General features: G+C 44.9%; 1 protein-coding gene across 1 annotated transcript in view; it reads left to right on the plus strand.

The window, feature by feature from the left end:
* Window positions 1–259: 259 nt before the first annotated feature.
* SPRED2 (sprouty related EVH1 domain containing 2) overlaps window positions 260–15020 on the plus strand; it is a 149674-nt gene continuing 134913 nt past the window's right edge. The window contains exon 1 of the mRNA XM_068232324.1: window positions 260–576. Coding sequence (XP_068088425.1) covers window positions 551–576 — 26 coding nt within the window. The 5' untranslated portion in view covers window positions 260–550. The remainder of the gene's footprint in view (window positions 577–15020) is intronic.

Here is a 15020-nt window from a genome sequence, read left to right on the forward strand (position 1 = left end):
TGCTGATGGGCTTCTGCATGAGTGACAGGGGACAGTTTGTTGTTCAGTGGAGAGAGATGATTTTCTTCCTCCCCTGGTATCCCCTAGATTTCTCTCCCCCCACCCCATCAGCCTTCCCCCTCCCCCTGTGAGTGTCTCTGCCCCCCCTTCTCCAGAGCCCCGTGTCCTCGCAGCTGCTTGTTGCTGGGGAGGGTGACGTCATCGCTTCCGCCCCACTTCCTCTCTGTCTCTCTCCTCCTCGTCCCTGCGGCGGGCGAGACGCGCATTCACACATTACAGTGCGAGAGCGGCCGCGGCAGGGGAGCCACCATGGAGTAATAGGAGATGGGGCTCGGACGGGGCCACCAGCAGCAGCAGAAGCCACACGGGCGGGGCGCAGCAGCCTGCTTCTAATCAGCCAGTCCCCGGGAGGTGCACGGGAAAGAGGAGGGAAGGACTGCGGGGGTCCCGCTCGATGCTGCCGGGGATACCTAGACGTGCCTGCCTTCCCCTGGAAAGATGAGCAGCTCGGAGCCCCCCGAGGCGGGAGAGAGCTGGTGATCGCTGCAAGATGAGCGAGGAAGCCCCCCCGGAGGAGTAAGTGACCCCCCCCCCCTCCCCTTCTGCTGCTTCTCGGGGTGCGCTGCCTGCAGGCTCCCCCTCCCCTGCCTGCTCGGCTGCATTGCTGCACATCGCTGCCTCCTACGTGGAGATCCATGCAGCATGGCTCAGTTTAAAGCCCCACTCCAGGCGCAGATCTCAGCCCAGCTTCTGATCGCTCAGTAACAAGCAGGGATCCCCAAGTGCCACATTCTGTGCTCAGACACCAGAGTGCCTAAATGTTGCATTTTCTTTGTCAGTTAGTTTGTTACATTCTGTGTTGTGTGTCAGCCTAGTAACCAGAGGGTTGAAGTGGCCACACACTTATAGATGGCCACCAGAATTGACTATCAGATCAAATCTGATTGGAGATGGATCAAATCCTTCTGCACATTACGCATAGATTTTGAATACATTTCATCATAAAATATTAAAAATCTATCAGGGCAACGGTATGGGCTGTTGATCTGCCGCTGGATAAAATATTCTGTTTGTTGCAGACAACTGATTTGATCGATTTTGGATGAAAATTGATTGGTTGGGATGGCTGGTTGGGGCATCGATTTTAAGCAGATTCGGTCAGAGTGATGGAATTGGCCATAAAATTTATGGTAAAAATTGATAATTGGATGGCCACCTTTACCCTAAACTGGTAGATAACTGGCAAAAGATCAATTACTCCACAATTAAGGTAGTAGTGATCAATTCTACCACCTTGTCTGCTAGATCTTGAATGCAATTTTGGAAGAAATTAATGCAATTTCGGAAGAAAGTAGATTAAGGATTGAACAGCTATTCTTGTACCGCTGGGTCCTGTAAAACGCTATGCAGCTGTCAATCCCTCACCCACACACAGGAGATTACCAACATGCCTGATACCCCTTCGATTGATAAACTGAAATTGAGTTGAACGGCCATTCATGGGGCTAAAGATCCCTGGCCTATTTAACCAAAGTTATTGAATTGGCTAGAAAAATCAGTATGTGTATGGCGAGTCTTATATTCTGTATGCCTGTTACCCTAGTAAGTAGAGTGGCCACGTTTTCCATTTCTGCATGTTAGTTAGCTTAGTAACCTGCATGCAGTGATGTTATGTTACATTTGTTTTACCAGTTTGTAGTTCTTTTTTTGTTTATGTAGCTACGTTTACTAGAAGTATTAGGGGCTTATCAGATTTTTAAGTAGGTGTGAAGGATTTAATTAACGCTGTCAGATTATCAATTGTCCTAAATCTGATTTGAAAAGTTCAGATTTAGCCTCTTCTAATTTTGGTTCCTGTAGATTGAACATCTATGGGGAAGTCCAGTTCAAAGCTGATTCTAAACTATAGCGCCCAAAGGTCAGTTAAGGCTTTTTGTAGACATAAAACTTTGAAAATGTGGCCCTGTGTCCTGAAGGTGCTCAGCTGAAAGAGTTTACAGCAGATTGCCTAATGGCTTGTAAAATTACATCTTACACTGCAAGGGGCAGGGCACAGACTTTATTCTCTAAGAATATTGCAGCCTAACCATGGAGGTCACTGAGGGCCTGAGCAGGAAAGAATTTGTATCTGGAGGAATTCTGGGCCGCAGTGCTACTGCTGTCATATTACAGGTATTAGAAAATAGGGGGGGGGGTGCCAGTGGCAGTGGTGACATATTCTGCACTGGTGTTAGATCATGATAATGGGAAACTGCTAGCCTATAGTGCAAGCAGGCTTTGTGGATAGCTGGTACATTGAAGCAGATGCGTTGCTGTAAGCATGCAACTTGCGATAGGTTAACCTCAGGTAAAAAGGCCAAGATTCACCAAAGTTGTTCTATCCTGCAAATTTGGCATAAATATAATTGTCTAATGGCAAGAGTTTGCAACACTTGTGTAAGTTCATGTTGGGTAATGGCACAAGTCATTGAAATGGCAGTAAATTAGCATTATGTGGGTTTTGTAGCAGTGTTCTGCATTTATTTAAAAAAAAAAAGTTCTGATCATTGCTTGCCTTTTACTTGGCTGATAAGGATTATGTTTAAAATTGTCAACTGAATGGAGCTGTAACAGTGTGATCTGTGCTTGTAAACTAGCAGCCAGGGCTTTTTCAGATCACCCTGCACAGGCTGCAAGTTGGGCTGTGACATGTTACGGTAAACTGGTAAGCAGTGCATTTTCTTGGCAGAGCCTATCTTTTCTCCTTCTGCACTGATCGTGGCTGTGATTCATACATGCTAGTTTCTTTAGCAACACGTAGCAGATGAAATGTCATTTCTGTTCTTCTTCATTAATGCTTTGCGTTCCTACGGATTACATAATAAACATGTCTGCTGCTCTCAGGCTAGCAACAGTTTGCCGAATGCTTTCACTTATTCAGTAGAAGCTTGTGAATGGGTTTTATTATTGCATCACGGCCTGTTTTATATCCTGTTATGTTGCAATGGCTTCACAGGATCATGCAGAACTGCGGCAATGCCTTCTCGGTTCACCAAAACTTCTTGCAAATTCCTTTGCATTTGTAATTAAATACAGAACCTCGCCGTTCGCATTGGCTGAAGCCTCGTTTAGCCCTGCACTCCTCCGGTGTCATACCTGTTAGCCATGCACTGTTTTTTTTTTTTTTTCCGATGGATTGTTTTTGAAAACCTTTTACAACGGATTGAATTTTGTGATCTTGTTCCTGAGATGAACAGCTGCCAGGTTGCCTGTCTGTTGCTTGCGTTTTGTTGAACTTCTTTATTCATGCTTGGTTGAATAGGGCGTAGCTTGAAATTGCAGTGGTAAATATGCTTTGCATAGAACGTGTTTTTTTTTTTTTGTTTTTTTTTTGGATCCTGTGCTGCCATTCACAAAATGTGAGGTTTTCTGATGTCGAGGTGAACTGAAATTGATGATTATCTCTAGCCCTCATCCGCTCAATACATGCAGAGCAAAGCTGCTTCTTGTGTGTATGTGTGTTTTTTTTGTTTTTCTTCTTATTATTTTCTGAGGCATAAGTGAGGAATTTATTCAAAAAATCATAGCCTCTGACTGAAGCTGTATTTAGTTTTTGTGCTGTTTTAGGCCTTATGCAATATGGGCTGAATGGCTTGCAAAGTATCCAGTCCTAATGTTTCATAAAAAGATGTTTGAGAAAAAACACCATCCATTCAGTGAATATCTGCCTCCTTGATTTTTTTTTTACGCCCTTATAAAGCAGATGTCTACACTACAGCATTTCCTACTGCCAGCAGTGACCACATTTACTGCTATTGAATGGATTAGTGCAGGTGTTGAGAAGAAATACAAAAAAGTTTCCAGCTAGGTTCACAGTAGGATGTTGGGGAGCTGCATTATAGAGTCTTATACCACACTACAATAACAAGTCTATGTGGCGTTCACAGTGCGACGTTAGCGTTGCATGGTAATGTGTTGCGTTATGGTAACGCACTGCTGCAGTGCGTTACCTCTAAACGCACACGTTACCAGGTACAGGAAAACATACTTTTCATTGCCTGTATACTTTACTGTACCCAGGGCTGTGGAGTTGGTACAAAAATCATCTGACTCTGAAAACTCCGAATCCAGGTACCCAAAATTGCTCCGACTCATTGACTCTGACTCCACAACCCTGACTGTACCTACTCAATGCGACACTAACATAGCATTAAAGTGAATGGGAACTGAAAAAAAAAATCAGCCAGATACTTGCCTAAGGAGAGGGAAGTCTCTGGGTCCTACAGAGCCTTCCCAGTTTCAGCGCTGCCCCCCATCCGGTAACAGTATTCAACCAACTTGGTCAAATACTGCTTTCTGCCGCTGAAAGAGACTTCGGAAGCTTGAATGCTCCAGAACCTAGGCGGCTCCGTACTGCACCTGAGTTGGCATGCTCTCACTTGCTCTCACGCAGGAACAGTATGGAAGCACCTGTTTTCAGGAGCACTAAGGCTTCCAAGGTCCCCCGTGGTGGGGTATTGAAATGGGGAACCGCTTTAATGCTGGTTTCACAGTGGGACGTTACAGGCGCACGTTAGAGCAGCCTGTAACGCACCCCACCGCACAGCAATGAAAAATCAATGGGCTGTTCACAGTGCCCACGTTGCGTTACTTAGTAACGCTGCGCCATAAGACAACGTACTGCATGCAGTACTTTATAAGCGGCAGAGCCGCGTCAGACTGCTTGCACATGCTCAGTAATGTTGGGGAGGAGCGGAGAGCGGCCAGGCACATGGCCAATTAATATTCACTGCACTCAGTGACGTGCAGTGTTTACTTCCTGGAGCGGCCGCTCTGTGCGGCGATCGGGCGGGACCACGTGATGCCGCATGCGTCCAAGAGTACGCATCACGGACGCCAGAGTGAGCTGCACAATGCGGCTCACTCTGACGTCCACATCAGAGAGCACCAGGCGTTGCGTTAGGGGCACGTTATGCGACCTTAACGTCCCCTAAAACGCAACGTCCTGGTGTGAAACCAGCCTAACGGGCGACTGTGAGAAGAGTGGGAAAGAGCTATAGGGCCCAGAGCCTTCCCTCTCCTTAGGTAAGTATCTGGCTGATTTTTGTTTTTGTTTTACAGTTCCCATTAGCTTTAATATGCGTTACCACTGTTTTGTTGCGTTATTACTTTAACATCGCATCACAATGCAACGTCCTACTGTGAACCTAGCCTCCTGCTGTAGACCCATTTTTACTTGTGCCAAAAGGTGAGAGTTTCTGGGCAGGTTGTACTCCAGAGTTCTGTTGCAATGGTGGCAAAGAAATACAATTTTTATTGTAGTGGCGGTTTAAAAAAAAATCTTAACACAAATTAAAAAAGGAAATTATTTTAATTGAATTAAAAAAATACTTATGCTGCTCTGGTCTATATTTATGGCCATTTTTATAACGAGAATAGAATATCCCTTAAATGTTTTTTTTTTTTTAGTTTTTCTCATTGTCAGTGTTATTTGCGCCTTGGCGTACTTTCACTCTGGCATGCTGCATTGTAAAAGACAATATAATCGCATAGCAACCGCGATGTGATTGTTGTAATGGTGCATTCACATTAGGGCGTTAGCAGTGTGGTGCGGCAGAATCCATTGACATAACTGGAAGCATGCTGTGTGCTGGCTATGCAATGCCACAGTTTGCATTTCCATGAACCCCCGGCGCTTGCGATTCTATCGGGCACCTACGCAGGGCTGAGTCGAGGAGTCGGAGCAATAATACTCAATTATAAACTGAGGAGTTGGATGATTTTTGTACTGACTCCACAGCCCTGCGGATGTGGAAATGTTCAATGATTGCCGCTAATTGGCAATTGGCAAAAATTATCATCTTAGTGTCAAAGTAAAAGCCGCGATTTGTGTCAAAAAGGGCAAATTTGCAGCTGCTGATATGCGCCCAATGCGAAGCAAAATTTGCAGTTCCTAGTGTGAACAGGGCCTCGTTTTCTTTACCAATTTATGTTTGCTATGCATTGTTAAGCTGTGAACTAAAGGAGTGAATTATAAAGTTTTGTTTTTTTTCACAGCAGTTTTGTTTCGTACATTTTTTTTTTTTTTTTCTTTTTTCCCCCTGACCATGTTTTGCTATGAAGTCTAGAAGTCTTTGTGTTTGGCTTAACCTCCTAGCTCTATTTATTGCACGAATTTGGTTACTGTGTAATTATGAGCATTCAGTAGGGAGGACTTGTTGAAGACAGCCTGAGGGGAAGTTGTGTACAACCTGTCGTTGGAAGCTGCAATAAATTGTTTTTTTTGCTGTGCTGAATTATTTGTTTATCAACCTTTTAAAATGGTTGTGCTTTTTAACCTGTACTTTTGGAGAAGAAAGAATTTGCTACGGTGCGTGAGAGTTACAGGTTCAAACATGGTTTAATTGCGATTCATTCAATCTGTTGTGTGCATTTTTATCTGCTGGCATATAAGGGCTGGAACCCACAAGAGCGTTTTTTTGAGCATTTTGGCAGCGCTGCGATACGCTAGCGTTTTGCCAAAACGCTCAGCTGAGGTTAATGGATGGGGCAACTTCCACAGGAGCGTTTGCGTTTCCCAGAAACACAAACGCAGGACCTGCAGCATTTTGGGAGCGTTAGCGCTTCAATGTAAAGTATTGAAACGCTAGCAGAAACGCTCAGCAAAACCTAAACTGAGCGGTTTTGCTAGCGTTTTGCGGTTCAGCACACTGTAACAAAATTAGAAATAATTTACAGGACCAATCAGGATAAAAACGCAAAATGCTACACAACCACTGAGCAAAAAAATACACTGTTGCAAAGCGCGACCGAAAACGCGCATGAATCCGCTTGCAAACCGCTCAGACAAAACGCTAGCGGTTGCGTTTGCGGATTTCAGTGGGTTCCAGGCCTAAAGGTCTTTTTGCAAGAGTTCATGCATTCAGTGCGTGTGGAAGTAGTGGATACTTGCCTCAGTAGTGGATAATGGCCCATACTCACGGGCAACATTTCTGGCCTGTCGCTAACACACGGGAGCGTGTGCGCGACAGGCCGGCGACAGCTCGTTGCCAGGTCCCTCCGCATACACACGGCGGAGGGACCTGGCAACTGACGCGAAGGAAGCTGTCGCTGATGTTCCTCCCCCCGCCGGAAGCTCAGGGTATTCCCTGCTGGTTGCTGTTGCTAGTCCACATACTCACGCGGGCTAGCGACAGTTGCGGCGGCAACTGTCTCTGGGCGATTGACTGTGCCAGCCGCCTGGCGACAGCAGCGACGGTTCGGGGTGCGCGCCCGAGTTGCGCCTCAAGTTGCGGCGACAATTGTAGCCCGTGAGTATGGGCCATAAGTCCTTTCCAGATTCTCTTGTAGCCCTCTGTTTGGGCCTATTTCCACTAGCTCGCATTGCGGATCGGATCTGGAAACACTCATGCGTTTTTAAAAATGCATGCGTTTTTATGCCCATTTTTCACAAGAACGTTTGGGTTTCTATTTGAAAACTGCCTAGCAACATCACATGTAAAGCAGGAGACAGGAAGACAGGCAAAAGGAAATGACGCTGTGCAAGCTAGTTAAATTCGCGTTTGGAAAAGCGAATTTGCACATTTGTAAGATGAATTTATGTGGCCCCACTGACTTCAATTAGCCACGATTTGCATTCAGATTTCCGTGGGATGTGAGAAAAATGCAGCATACCATCCATTTTTTCCGCATCGCGTCAAATTCTCATCAAATGGAATTTGCTCCATTTACAAACGTGTTGCATTTGGGATGCGAAAATTTGCATTGCGAATTCGCATGTACTGGAAATGGGCCCTTACTATGCTGAGCTCTCTTCTTCTTGTGGCCACGCCCCCCGTCTGTGTACAAGCCTACTTTCACTTTGCATACATGAGTAAGGTTCACGCATGCCCAATACAATGAAGCGCACATGCATGGAGATAAAAAGTCAAACACAAGCGGTTTCATACTATTGGGCATGTGTGTGTACCTTACTTGCATATGCCCAGTCCAGATATGGTCATACGTGTCAGACGCACGGCCTTGAGAAGCATAATCAACAAGCTCTTGGCGAGTATGTTTAGAGGGAACCAGTGCCGGAAAGGTGGGGTGTAAGCATCAGGGAAGCGACGTTGTTTGGCAGCATGAAAATGTTTAACCACATAACGACTGCCTAACGCCGATAGGCGGCGGCTGGTCGTTTGTGGGTTTCCAGTTCCATGTCAGTTCACGGAGGGTGTCTCCGTGAACAGCCTGTGAGCCTCCGATCGCGGCTTGCAGGCGAAATGTAAACACGCGGGGAAGAAATCCCCTGGGTTTACATCCTACGGTGCTGCTGTCGCCGTCCTGTACCGCCCATAGTGAGCAGGAGAGGGAGGGAAGGAGCGGGAGGGGGGGAATAGCGCTGCGGAGGAGGGCTTTGAGTAGCCCCCATCCCCCCCCCCCCCTCGGCTACACAGAGCGGCAGCGGTGATCAGACATCCCCCTAGTGGGGAAAAAGAGGGGGGGGGAAGTCTGATCGCCCTGCCTCAAACCTGATCTGTGCTGCAGGCTGAAGAGCCCATGCAGCACAGATCAGTGAAAAATGCCCTGGTCCTTAACTGGTTAAAGTAGATCATCTGAATTTACAGTTTTGTCATCTGAATTTTCAGGTTAGATTTGGATATTATCTCTGTCTGCTCCACTTCCATTTCTTATTTTGGTGGCTGGAAAGAACTCTAAGTTATTCGAGGATTTAAAGAGACACTGAAGCGAAAAAAAAAATATGATATAATGAATTGGTTGAGTACTATGAATAATTACTAGAAGATTAGCAGCAAAGAAAATATTCTCATACTTTTATTTTCAGGTATATAGTGTTTTTTCTAACGTTGCATCATTCTCTAATATGTGCAGATTACACAACACTCAGCATTCAAAATGAGTTTTTCAGAGCAGTCTGTGAAGTAATGACCTCTCCTCTAGCAGAGAAAAAGTAAATAGTCCAAAAACACTTGAGATAATAAAAGTCAGATAACAGCCCTCTCCACGACTAACTAATGCTGGGAATACACGGTTCGTTTTTGCCTTCGTTTAAACCTTCGTTTCGATTGTGCCTTTTGTCCTTTTCGATCCCGAAATAATCGGTCATACGGTTAATATCAGCACCCACGGTTTCGTTTTTTTTTTTTCGATTCTGATGGTTTCGTTTTTCCAATGATCGAAGGCTGCAAAGAAACGAAACGAAAATCCCTTTTTACAGGGACGGACTAGCATAAACGAATATATAATCGATCTGAACAGCCATCAAGCCTACCAATGGCTCGATTAGATGGATAAAGAGAGATAATATCAAACATGTTCGATCACTAGTCGTTCGTTTTTGGGGTCTATTAATCGAAACTATAATGAGATTATGACTATTTTCACATACGTTTTCAACACTCGATTCGTTTACCGAACGAATCGAAGGTTTAAACGAAGGCAAAAACGAACCGTGTATTCCCAGCATTAGTCGGAGAGCTTAATGGCTTGTTTGCATAGAGATAACAACTGGAGTTTCTCAACTCTTCCTGTACTGGAAACAATTAGACTGATGTATCTGATCTTAATGTTTTTTTTCTTAGCTGTGCTACACATACAAATCATAATATCATAATTTTTTTTTCGCTTCAGTGTCTCTTTAAATCAGTTTTGTATTAACATGGGGAAGGGTTAGAACTCCTGTCAGCATGTCATTTTTATCTTTATTTTTACTATGTACTGTATTTGATATAGTGTCGACATCAAGTGGACCCTCAACTCTTGCACAGGACAGAAGGAGAACATAGAGATATGCACCCTGTTTGTCTTTAGATAGTTTAGCCTATTTAATTCCCCCTTGTGTCTAATCACAAGTTGTAATTTGATCTCTCCCCTGTGTCACCTGACTGCCACGGCAGATAAGCTCATTTGAAATCCTAGGATGTTAACAATATGCTCCCATGAAAGCAGGAAGCAGAAACACTGCAGATTTATTGTAGGATTTGGATCAGCTGTAACAAGTTTTTTTTTCTTTAAAGTGAACCTAAAGCCTGGGAAAAAAATGAGATTAACTCACCTGGCGCTTCCCTCAGCCCCTTGCAGCTGATCGGTGCCCTCGCAGCCCCGCTCTGACGCTCCAGGACCCGCCGGCGAACACTTCCGGTTTGGCCGTCTCCGGCCGACAGGCATGGGAACGCGAGTGATTGTTCGCGTTCCCAGCCTGTATATCGCCCCCTATGCTGCTATTGCGGCCATTTTTTTTCCAGGATTTAGGTTCACTTTAAAGGTTATTTTGCTTATCTTTTACAGCAGAGAGGAAATTCTGAGTTCAGGTCCGCTTTTACACAGTACATACTGTATAGTTTGGTCATTAACTGTCCCTCACAATCTAATCCCTACCACATTGCCCATACACACTGCTGATTGATGTTGCCCGTTGGGGACCGGGACCCGATTCCTTGGGTGACACATGACATGCACTGTTGCTTTGTGGAGGGACAACGGAGTGGCGCATACGTGACACTCATGAAGCGGGCGGGGAGGATTGAGGAAAATGAAGTTGGCCGTTGCTGTACCAATTTGATCTGCCGGGTGGATCGCTTGTGGAGCGGCGGTCAGGGGCCACTGTACACACAGATGACTATTGGCTAAAATTGGCTGCCTCAGATGACTTTGATCATGTGGGGGTATCTTCCTATAGGCTAGGTTCACAGTGGTCAGTTGCATAACACGTGTTATGTGTGAACTGCAATGGAAGCTGGACGTTAGACTTTAAAGGACACCAGAGGTGAAAATAAACAAATGAAATAAACAATTGTATCTATCCTCCTCCTAAAAATGACTTAAGATATTCCACAGTTTTTATTTTATATTTAAATCTACTTTTTAAGTGTTTACTGTTTTATTATTTTTGCCCAATGACACATTCATTGAAGTATGCCAGAGCTAAAATCTATGAACTATTGACCATTTTGTATCTCTTTCCTGCTCTCAGAAGCCATTTTCTGCTAGGAAAATGTTTTATAGTTGTAACACTGTATAGTCTGACCTAGTCCTGACTCAGACATGAACTTCCATTTTACATACCTGATGTTTAACGTTTTCAGGCTGAGAAAGGAAAAAAAGGAGCACAGCATAGTTATTTGTGTGCTAGGCACTGTACATACACAGGTCTATCTCATCATGTCACATGTCACCTCGGGTATCCTTTAATACAAAGCCTGCTTGCAGCGAGTAAGAATAATGCAATCGGTTAAAATGCAGTACTGTGAACAGCCCAATAAAATTGTATGGGCAGTGAGTTGACATGCAGAATTATTCTGCAACGCAACAGAACTGTGAACTAGGTTTAGTCCTACATATCCATCCTAGTTCAGTTATTTTGTGAGGAAAACCAATAAACTTATCAATATTTTCGGGATATGGGACTTTATGTGATCTTAATATGAATTGACAATTGGATTTGGTAAAAATAAACAAAAACAAACTAAATTTCAGTTGCTATGGGCAACTGCTTCAGTTTTGCTTCAGAGCTCTTTGCAAATCTGCCCCCGAGCTCTGAATATTTTGAGTCACTGGCAAGTCACACTATATATTGAGCTATGGTATAGCTTACACTTCATGCATGCATCTAAATGTTATTTCGGGTGTTCTGCAGATTATTGTCTATAACATGATTTGGTCTACTTTGTACGTTACCAGTAAATGTTGCTTCTTATGGTCTGGCTATTTAAAATAGAGCACATCCAAGGAATCCATTATGTACATAACTTTGACTGAGCTGCTCTACTGTAGTCCTTAAAAACTATAATTAGATTGGTCAATAAATATGCAAATAGTGGCTGGAAGAAGCCAGAACTTTGTTTACTAAAATTCTAAAACTGCTAAGTTAACTGGAAAATGCAGGTCTGTGGAGTCGGTGCAGAAATCATCTGACTCCTCAGTTTATGAAACCACCAACTCCAGGTGCCCAAATTGCTCTGAATCCTCAACTCCACAGCCCTGGGAGAATTAATAATTGATTGGCAGTTACAATACACATACACACTCTCTCTCTCTCTCTCTCTCTCTCCACTCCTCCATGTCCACTGGGGTGCTTGTTCTCCCTAGACCCTGTGGAATGTATGTAGTCACTGGTAATGATGGAGACAGTACACTGAAAGGGGCGGGCAGATGAGTGCACTCCGCTGCCAACACTGGGCAGGCCCCACGGGAGCACATTTTAGGGCTCATTTCCCAGGGCTGTGGAGTCTGAGTCGATTGTCCCAAAACCTACTGCCACACACCTCCTTTCGAGCAAGATCTGGAACAATCAATGGTTTTGAATTCAGAAATCGATCGAAATTCCAGTCGGGCATCCAAGTCACTGTATCAATCTCCTTCACATTGGATCATGATGATCAAATCTGCTGGAGGAAAATCAACAGGTGTATGCAGGGCTGTGGAGTCTGTGCAAAAATCACCCGACTTCGACTCCTCAGTTTAAGAAACCTCCGACTCCAGGTATCCAAAATTGCTTTGACTTCACAACCCTTGCAGGGCTATGGAGTGGGTACAAAAAAAATAATCCGACTCCTCAGTTTATGAAACCACCTACTCCAGGTACCCAAAAATTGCTCAGACGACTTGACTCCACAGCCCTGGGTGTATGGACACCAAGGAACATGGAGACACTAGATCTTCATCACCTGAGATGATTGTGAGTTTCTCAAGTGAGAACCTAGCATTGCTGAACAGCAGTGTTAGTAATCCTCCAGGTTGGATTGCTGTTGCCTGAACATTGACCTGTATAATTTGTAGTTCCTGTAGCTGTAGTGTTTCTGCACAGAAGGAACCTGTGGCTTCCATGGGCTCCTGAGGACTTGCTATGATAATTGCTTCTTATATTTGACTGTTTCCCATCCTGTAGTAGAGCACTCAATGGAATAATGGCCTCCTAATTATAGCAAAAGATGCCCAAAGACTACACATCTAAACCAGTAACTGCAGCTGTTGTGATTTTATGGTGTTATTATTTTTTTTTTTAAATCTGTGGAAATACCTTCCCTGTAATCATAATGTTCCTACCAGTGGAACAGGATATTGGCTTTCTGACTTGCAGTCAGGGCTGAGACATTTGCAACTACCATCTACATTATTCAAGTAAGGCGGATTCCAGTTTAGGCTCGGTGCACATTAGCTTTTGCCAACAGAACCGTACTGTCCGCTGAACGGACAAAAAAATGCAGCAGGACCCAATTTACTGGATTGTTTCGCTCAGCGGAATAGAAACGGAAGGTTTGCAGCACAATAGGAATCTATGGAAAAACGGATTTTACACCACAGTGGCTGTAAAAACGGACAGTTTTCCAGGATCCAGATGGCCGGATCCCTACGGCCGACTCCGCAAAAAAACGCAGATGTGAACCAGGCCTCATCCTCTATTTGAACGGGTAGTCCATAGCTGTGCCATCATCACTTGGTAAAGTTGCTGGTTTCCCATGATCCTTTGCACTTCCACTGCTCCACATAGCAGCAGTGGGGGGGTGACAGCTAAGTAGACATGGTCAATGAATTGCAAATGTTTCAGACTCCATGCAAATTTTGTTGCGGCTTGAAATTGGACCAGTTAAATGTGGTTGCCACTAATTTGAACGGTCTCAATTGTGGGCTATATACAAATTACAAAAAAATAAATAAAAAAAATTGTCATTGATAATCGCCACAGCTGATACAGCTTTGCTGTCAATGGTTGTCAGACATGGGTGGAGATGTGGAGTTGTCTAAACAATGGCAGCTCCATCCATGTTGTGCCGTCTTCCTTATGTTCTTTGTAGTAGATAGTATTTGTAATTATTCAGCTGTACATGAGCTTGAAGGAACCCCCATGATGCATCACTTTTAAATTTGTCCTTAAACAGCCAATACATGTCTGTATACACTGCTTTACAGTGGGGACTGTAGCTTCCTTATTTTATACAGCCATACTAATCCAACTTGCAGACAGCTGTTTCTGGCTGAATTAACCTTCATCATTGCAAGGCATGGATTAATACAGATGGATCTATGGGTAGGACTTGAGTAATAGAAGAACATCTGGTGGACCGGAGTATAAAGTGGACCCGAGCCGAAGTTCAGGTACAGAATCACATACTTGCCTAAGGAGAGGGAAGCCTTTAGATCCTAATGAGGCTTCCCTCACTGTTCTCTGGTCCCCTCTCCCAGACCGTAGATCCTCCAAAGATTACCGACAAGGGCTCTTCCAGCACAAGCAAAGGCCATACTGCACCTGCATGAGCACAGCCGCACCTGTGCAGTAAGCCGGAGCTGCTCGTGCATGAGCGGCTCCATTCTGTGCAGGCACGCCAGTTCTTGCGTGGCTGCAGCACGGCTGCGCTCACGCCATAAGAGGAGCATGGCTCCGATCAGCTGGATGGTCCAGGAGTGGCAACAGTGTACTGGAAGACAGGAAGGGAAGCAGTGGCAAAACTTTGATTGGGCCCCACCAGTGTTCACACCCTTTCCCTTGCCTACCCTCGTGACCCTCACAGCTGAGGGGGCCTATCTTGTTGCCACCATACTCTTTACACTCATGACAAGTTTAGCCACAAATACACCTGATTTGAAGGATGGATCCCTTTATCAGAGGGAGTGAAGTAGCAGTTGGAGCTCCCTTAGGGCCGGTTCACACTTGCGGTTCTCTGCCAAACGGACCGGATGACCTGACCTGATCCGGATCGGAACCGTACGGTTCTGATCCGGATCCGGTCAGTTTGCATCAGGTGTTCATCAGGATGCGATCCGGATCCGTTTGGCAAAAGATAGTAGAAAAGGAATAAAAATGTTGGGGTCTGGGAGGTCAGCAGAAGGTGGACCTGTGGAATCAGGCCCTCCGCTGTTTAGCACTCACCTCCACCTCCGACATACTGCCAACATCTCCAGCACGTTTAAAATCACTGCTGCTCCACTCCAAAATGCTTGCCCATGTGTCCCCATCCAAAATCGCCGCTTCAATACGCATAGGATGTGGGGTAGAACATCCGGATTTTTAGCCAGTGTGTTGTGCGCTCTCCGGTTCTCAT

Source organism: Hyperolius riggenbachi, chromosome 4 (genome assembly GCF_040937935.1).
Source record: "Hyperolius riggenbachi isolate aHypRig1 chromosome 4, aHypRig1.pri, whole genome shotgun sequence".
Lineage (NCBI taxonomy): Eukaryota > Metazoa > Chordata > Amphibia > Anura > Hyperoliidae > Hyperolius > Hyperolius riggenbachi.